The 7,181-nt window shown below is 37.9% G+C and overlaps 1 protein-coding gene across 1 annotated transcript; it reads left to right on the top strand.

Annotated features, from left to right (window-relative positions):
- The first annotated feature begins 472 nt into the window (after window positions 1–472).
- LOC113898092 (cytochrome c oxidase subunit 7A2, mitochondrial) lies at window positions 473–6,219 on the top strand. Its single transcript, XM_027550951.1, has 4 exons — window positions 473–945; window positions 2,109–2,198; window positions 4,353–4,437; window positions 6,017–6,219. Exons 1-4 carry the CDS (start codon window positions 928–930, stop codon window positions 6,073–6,075), a joined length of 252 nt encoding a protein of 83 aa, XP_027406752.1. The 5' UTR covers window positions 473–927; the 3' UTR covers window positions 6,076–6,219.
- Window positions 6,220–7,181: the final 962 nt, after the last annotated feature.

Genomic DNA, 7,181 nt, shown 5'->3' with positions numbered 1-7,181 from the left:
TGACAATGGAATAATTATGTTTGTGAAAAGGTGGACATATTTATTGTAGTATGGGGTAGCTGTTTTTATATTTATAGCCACTTGGGGGTGGGTACTTGTCATGTGGGGTTATTTAAGCAGGACTGCTATCTGTGCTTAGCAAGTCCAATCACGGAACGTGCCCGGCCAGCCTGAGGCAGCAAGCCCCAAGAGTCTAAATTTGCTCTCTCGTTTCTGGCCCCCCAATTAAAATTTCCCCCTGTTCTCAGCGTTCTCCCAGACTCAGAGAAACAAGCGAACAGTTTCCACAACTTCGCGACCCTGTGGGAGAGTTTCATGAATGGGGAGTTCTGCAGCATCCAAAGGTAGAGGAAGATAAAAACTGGTATCCCGACGCAGCTCTGCACGGCACATGCTCAGCTCAAGGAACAGTAACGGTCTCACGACAGTGGAGAAAAAAAAAAAAAAAAAAATGTATCCGTGTAAGAGGAGTTAACCCTTTTTGTTTCGTATTTTATCCAGCCAAACCAGGTTGCTCAGAGTTCTACGGCTTCTTGTTCAAAATACACAAACTAATTTTCTTTCATAGCCTGGCCTCATATTAATTTTATCTAAGCTAGTTAAAAAGAGGACGTAACTCCTCACTGCTTGCCTCTCTGGTCTCAAAAGTCGTCTGTGTCTCCCCAGCCTCAGCTCCTGGACCATTCTGCCGCTCAAGGAAGAGGCCGAGGCGCAGAGACAGCCAGCCGCCTAGAGCGGCCTCAGCCAGCCGGCCGCCCTCTCTTTCCTTTTGCTCTCTATGGTTAGGAGCGCCGGCCCCGCCTCCGCCCGGAACTATTTGGGTTCCAGGCGCTTGCGCAAGGCCAGACGGTAGTTCCGGTTCCAGCGTGGGGCGTTCTTGTTGCTGGTGGTCAGTTGTCGCGGTTGGTGGGTAGTAACTGAGCCAAGATGCTACGGAATCTTCTGGTGAGGAGCTTCTCGGCTAGCCATTGTGATGTAGGGCGGGAGGGTTGGGAGCGGAGGTTGGAGAGTCAGGACGGAAAACCCCTGGGAAGGAAGGGAGAGGGCGGCTTCGGAAGTCACCTTGGTTGGTGTCCTTTTCGCTTGACCTTCCTTCCCTTCCGTGCATCCCTCTCGCCCCAAGCTGTGCTGGATAGATGTAGGGAGAGGAGAAGCCTGGGAGGAGGCCAGAAGGTTGTGCGTTACATACGCCTGGGGCTCTTAGTCGCCACCCCTGGTCTTGAGGGTCCAGGTGGGAAGTTTCTGATACCCGGAAGCCTCGGAAAGATACATCCTCTGATAATGAAAGGTTTGAGTTTCAGTGGTTGTAGGCTTTATGGGTGTCAAAAGGTAGTTTGAAAACAATCTATTCAGTTTTGGGTGGGACTTTAGGAGCATTCATGGCCGAAGGGTCGTGTTGCTATCACCAGGCGGTTTACCGCAGTGTCCTTTATCCCTCCACCGACGTTGAGCATGTGAAATAGTTTCCCCGAATTTTGAGAAAGAAAAGGAAAATGTAACGGTGGTCGTTTTCTTTGGTAATTATCCAGTAAGACTTGATCTTCTCAATATATTATTTATTTTAGAAAATGGAGTGCACATTTGTTGTTTTAATCCAACTGGATATGTAACGCAAGTCTCTCGTAAAAGATTTATACCCTGTTGATTTTTGAGGAAAAATGTAATGAGGGAAACATTTTAATTAAATAGGAATCATGCCAGTTTATTTAATACCAACTAATAGGTTTTTAATAATCTGGTACAGTATTAAATAAAAAACTTTGATTCTAGTGTTCTTTTGTAACCATTGTTTATTTTTATAATAATATCTATGTATCAGTATGTTTTCCTCATATATTGTTACTGGTTCAGTTCAGGTAAAGGTCATAATTTTTTTCGCTCAAAATCTACATGAATTACTTCTTGAATGTATTTGGTAATTCAGAATGCAATGTAAAATGCAATGGACAGGAAACAGAGGAAAACCTCAGTGCTTGTGTATAGCTTTGTTATTGACGAATCAGATATGTTTTAACTGTAAGTTTCACTTTTCTGTAGTACTGAAGATTAGAAATGGTTAAGGGTTTCTTTAAGCCCTAAGTCTAACATAATGGATTTTTAAATTTCAGGCTCTCCGTCAGATTGCTAAGAGGACCATAAGTACTTCTTCACGCAGGCAGTTTGAAAATAAGGTTCCAGAGAAACAAAAGCTGTTTCAGGTATTGAAGTATTTTATAGGTGTTACTTGTAAAATTAGATTACTGAAAGTTGGAGGTAGGAGGTAAATCTGTTTGTTAGCAATCCTGCTGTGTTAGCAAAAGAATAATAAGAAACTGCCTATTGATAGCTAACCGGGCATTTGCTATAACCAGGAGGCCTTTGAGACAGCAGAGGAAATGAGGGGGGAAGGGTAAAGGTCAAGACACTTTCTTTTGGAGGGGTCACCTTGTGTCGGTACTCTTCGGGGTAGTTGCACAGTAGTGGACAGATAGAAGGAGCTCGGAAGTAGAACAAATACATGCATGGAAACTTGATACATGTTAAAGGTGTATTTCATATTAGTGGGGAAAGGATACAGTAAATTGATACTGGAAAAACTGGCTGGCTCTTATGAAGACAGTAAAGTTACATCCCTTCTATATTTTATATTAAAAGATTAATTTTAGATGTAAATACTTCTCCCTCAAAAAAAACCTAAAAGATAATATAGGAGAATTTTTTCCAGTTTTACTGAGGTATGTTTGTTTGACAAGTAAAAATTGTATGCGTTTAGGTTGTACCTGATTTTTACTTAAGGTGTACATTGTTACATTTAATATATCCGTGAATGATTACCACAATCAGGTTTAATCTTAGGAGCCATGCTAAGAAAGTCTTTACAAAGCCTAGAAGCTGTAAAGGAGAAAAATTGCACGGTTTGGTGACATGAAAATTTCAAATGTTCTGTGGTTACAAGAGCTAAGTGACAAATTGAGAGAAAAGTTTTAAAATTAACGAAAAGTTAATATCCTTATTATACAGAGAGCTATAAATCAGTAAGAAATGCAAATTAAAATGACAAGTTGCTACTCTTACCCCCTGATTGATTGTCAAAACTTTAGAAGATTTAAAATAGGTTATGATAGCCAGGTATGGGAGATATGTACATTCTTATACAGTACATTGATACATGCCAGGTTGTAGTATTGGTATAGAAATTTTACAGGGTGTTTGAAAGTATCATTAGAAACAAATTACATATGCTATGATCCAGGACTCCCATTTTAAAAATCTTTGCTACATAGGCAATTTGCTGACAGTCCAGAGTTAAAACTGCACTTCCAATGCAGAAAGCATGGGTTGGATCCCTGGTTGGGAAACTTAAGATCCCACATGCCGTGAGGTGTGACCAAAAAGTAGAAAATTACACACACACACAAAAAGGATCTTTCCTACAGAATAGTAGCATAAATATATAAAATTGGGAAATAGGCTATTATTCATTATGGGATTTTAATATAAAAAAATCCCAACCTAAACACACATTAATAAAGGATTGGCTAATTATGACACTTCTTACACAGTGAAATGCTATGTAGCCATTAAAAGGAACAAAGTGGTTTAAATGGACTAACAGTGGTTTTTAAGATAAGTATTGAGTGAAAAATAGTGTGATAGATCATCTAGCACAATCTCATTTCATGTATTAAAGAAGTATGTGTATAATTTAAAAGCTTTGACAATATAAGCATTAAAAAATTAAGGATATGTATTTTGCTGTTAATAGTGGATTTCTCATGAGGAAAGACTTAATGGAACATAACAGTTTACCTTTTATAAGTAGTTAGGTTATTGATTTTTTGTTTTATTGTGATCTCTGGTTTTTCATAAAGAAAATTTTAAATGGTTAAAAAAAATTCTGTCTTGTATGCTACAAAAAATAAAACATATTTAATAGATGTATAAAATATCTATTATATGCCAGGTGCTGCACAGGGGGACTAAAGATGTAATTTAGGGTTATAAACCAAAATAATCTCCCCATTTTTTAAGGGAAGGAAGATCCCTATAACCAAATGTAAAGTTTGATGGTTACTGCATTTTTAAAATTGATGAACTTAATATATTTTCACAGCTTTACTGTTTATATTTTCCTTGAAAAGAGCATCTTTTTTAGATCTGAAATTAACTTTTATTTTAAAAGTAGTTTTTATTTTAAAAGTAGTTGCAGTAGAGAAAGAATCAGGAAACTTACAGTCCTTTTTAATTTTGATATTTAAAATATTTCAGTTCCAGGTGTCTAAGAAGCCACTTACTTTCATATGAATGGATTAATCTTTTTCATTTAGTTGGAAGCTAATAACACATGTATTAATTATTATTATTTATCTTAGGAGGATAATGGAATTCCAGTGCATCTGAAGGGTGGGATAGCTGATGCCCTCCTGTATAGAGCCACCATGATTCTTACAGTTGGTGGTAAGTTGGTGGAATGCTTGCTGTATAGCAAAGTCATAGTAGGGATAGCTAACAACGTCATTGCTCTCACTATGCCAGTGTTTTAACACAGGCAGTCTGTCCCCAGAACCTGCGGTCTTAATTGCTTCCCATACAATGACTCAAGAAGATGATTGATACACATTGTATAAGAACAATTTAGTGTCTTAAAAAAACATAAGCCAGTGAAGTTTGATGATTCTCTTGTGATAGAGGTGGCTTTTGGAGCGTGCCTCTGGTGGCTGTGCAGGCCTTTGGAGGAGTCAAAGATAGCTGCTACAGCCCGTCTCCTGTAACAGGGGTTCTTAGGTATTTTGACTGTGATGCATAATAGAAACACACTTTACATGTAAACCATGTACATACGTATTTATGATGGAAATAAAACCTTGTGCAACACAGTCCTTTTTTCACTACATGTAAAGCGCTTTGATATTTTTTCTGTGAATTGGGTGGGTCCATTATTCAGTATTAGCAATCACAAATTGGTATTTGTGATTGGAATATCACAAATTGGTATTCTAGAAGCAGAGTTAGGAATTTGAATGATTCCTCTATAGAGGAGAAGGGAACATAATATTAGTGATTACTGTGTGCTCGTTCTGTTGATAGGAAAGCCACATACATGGGTTTCTATAACCTTTGTATTAAGTCTGTAATGTATCCTCCTTTTAAAGATGAAGTTACGTTAATTTTGTTGTTTAGTTGCTAAGTCCTGTCTGACTCCTTGACCCCATGGACTGCAGCACACCAGGCTCCCCTCATGGTGGAGGCAAGAATACTGAAGTAGTTTGCCATTTCCTCCTCTAGTGGACTACGTTTTGTTAGAACTCTTCATTATGACCCATGTATCTTGGGTGGCTGTGCGTGGCTTGGCTCATAGATTCATTAAGCCCCTTCGCTGAGACCAGGCTGTGGTCCATGAAGGGGTTATGTTAATTACTCAAGATAATATCACTTCTTTGTAGAATAGCTGATATTTAAACCCTAATCACAAAGTCCCCTTGCTTGTGCCAAGGTGCCTTCTTTGACTTGAGTTGATGTAGTGAAGGGGTGTTTACGGACAACCAGAGAGTGACATTTGGGCTTTATTAAGGTAAAGTCCTGAATTAGAAATTCTTACTTATAGATTTGATTATTTAAAAATTATATGTCACTCCTCCTTGGTTTTATATTGATGATACACTTCAGGGAAGGCTTTGGATATTTGTCCTTCTTTGGCTTTTGAATCATTCTTAGCATTTCTCAGGCAATCTTAGGTTATATATTCTTAACTTATTTAAAATTTTTCCATGCCATTAAGTTAGGGAATACATTATTTTCCTGTGTCTAACACTTGCTATACAAGTTAACTAATATTGAAATGACATTAAGTGTGTTTGTATATATATATATTTTTAATTTTGCCAGCATCTATCAAAATACTTTTGTATGTTCTCATAAAAGTAGTCTTAATACCAAGATTGCCTTTACCTTACAACTTTTTAGCTGGAATATTGAGTTTATACATTTAAACCTCAAGATTTCTTAAGTTCTTATTTTGTTTCTTCTCATTTTTCAGGAACGGCATATGCCATGTATGAACTGGCTGTGGCTTCATTTCCCAAGAAGCAGGATTGACTTGAGTTTATCCTCCCAGCAATCAGTTGGGTCAATTCCATTCAGCTCTCTGTGGACCAGTAATCTGATACGTAACTGAGTTCTTTGGGGATCAATATTTATTGACTTGTATTAGCTGCCACCAATAAAGCAGTCTTTACCATGCCTTGTTTTATTTTATCACTTTAAGATACAGTATACCAGTAATATGAGCCTTATAAACCTTGGTAAGGAGCAAAAAATGTTTCTTTTGTCATTAGGTTATATAAAGTACTGTTGTATTATTTTAGTGACTTTATTTTTAGCAGCTTCAGATTACAACAGGGAATGGTCTTCAGCTCTAAAAGAGCTTGACACATGGAGAGTCTTTGAGTCTTTCCCTCTTCCTCCTCCGTGCTGTACTGTATCCTGGGATGTGCTAGTACCTGAGGTTAGTAGAAGCAGGTTATTTTTGGCTTATGGGGTTCAAGTTTTGTTTTTTTTTTCCCCTCTCTTAGCTGTGTGTCTTTATGATTAAGAATATTGGATGTATTCTGCAGTGTAAAATAGGCTTTAGTAGAGTAGCTGTAAAATAATCCAGCATTTGTTCTTTTCACACTCAGAGTGAGCTTCTGTTGCGTTAGTTTAATCCATAATGTGAAGTGAGCCTTTCCTTAAAATACTTAGTTCATCTGTCACTAAGTTAATCTTCTGGGGGAATAGAAGGAGTCAAACTTTGTCATCTCCTCTGTGAGGTGTGCACTTGTACACTCATGAAGATGAGTCTAGGTGTGTCAGACCTCGGGGTAATCTATGAGTAATGGTTTTCTAAACTTCAATTTCTGGATAAAGTTGAGAAAGTCAATATATTTAGAAAAATGGAGTCAAATCTGAAATAGCCAAACTAAGTCTTTGCCTTTTAAAACATTGAGGCTTATTGTACAAATCCATCTCAACACACCTGATGAAAGGTGTTTCAGCCTTGAATCTCGGAAGTCAGATCTTGGGAGCCGTATACCTAACCTGCTACTGAATGCAGGAGTCTGCCCAGCCTCTTACAGAATCTCATTACTAACAGCAGACAACACTGCTTTTGAAAGGAGTAGAATGAGTATCATTAGACATTTCTAAATTCTGAGAAAGTTCTG

Source organism: Bos indicus x Bos taurus, chromosome 9 (assembly GCF_003369695.1).
Source record: "Bos indicus x Bos taurus breed Angus x Brahman F1 hybrid chromosome 9, Bos_hybrid_MaternalHap_v2.0, whole genome shotgun sequence".
NCBI lineage: Eukaryota > Metazoa > Chordata > Mammalia > Artiodactyla > Bovidae > Bos > Bos indicus x Bos taurus.
The sequence above is the reverse complement of the archived record's forward strand: the minus strand, read 5'-3'. Positions and strand labels throughout refer to the sequence as shown.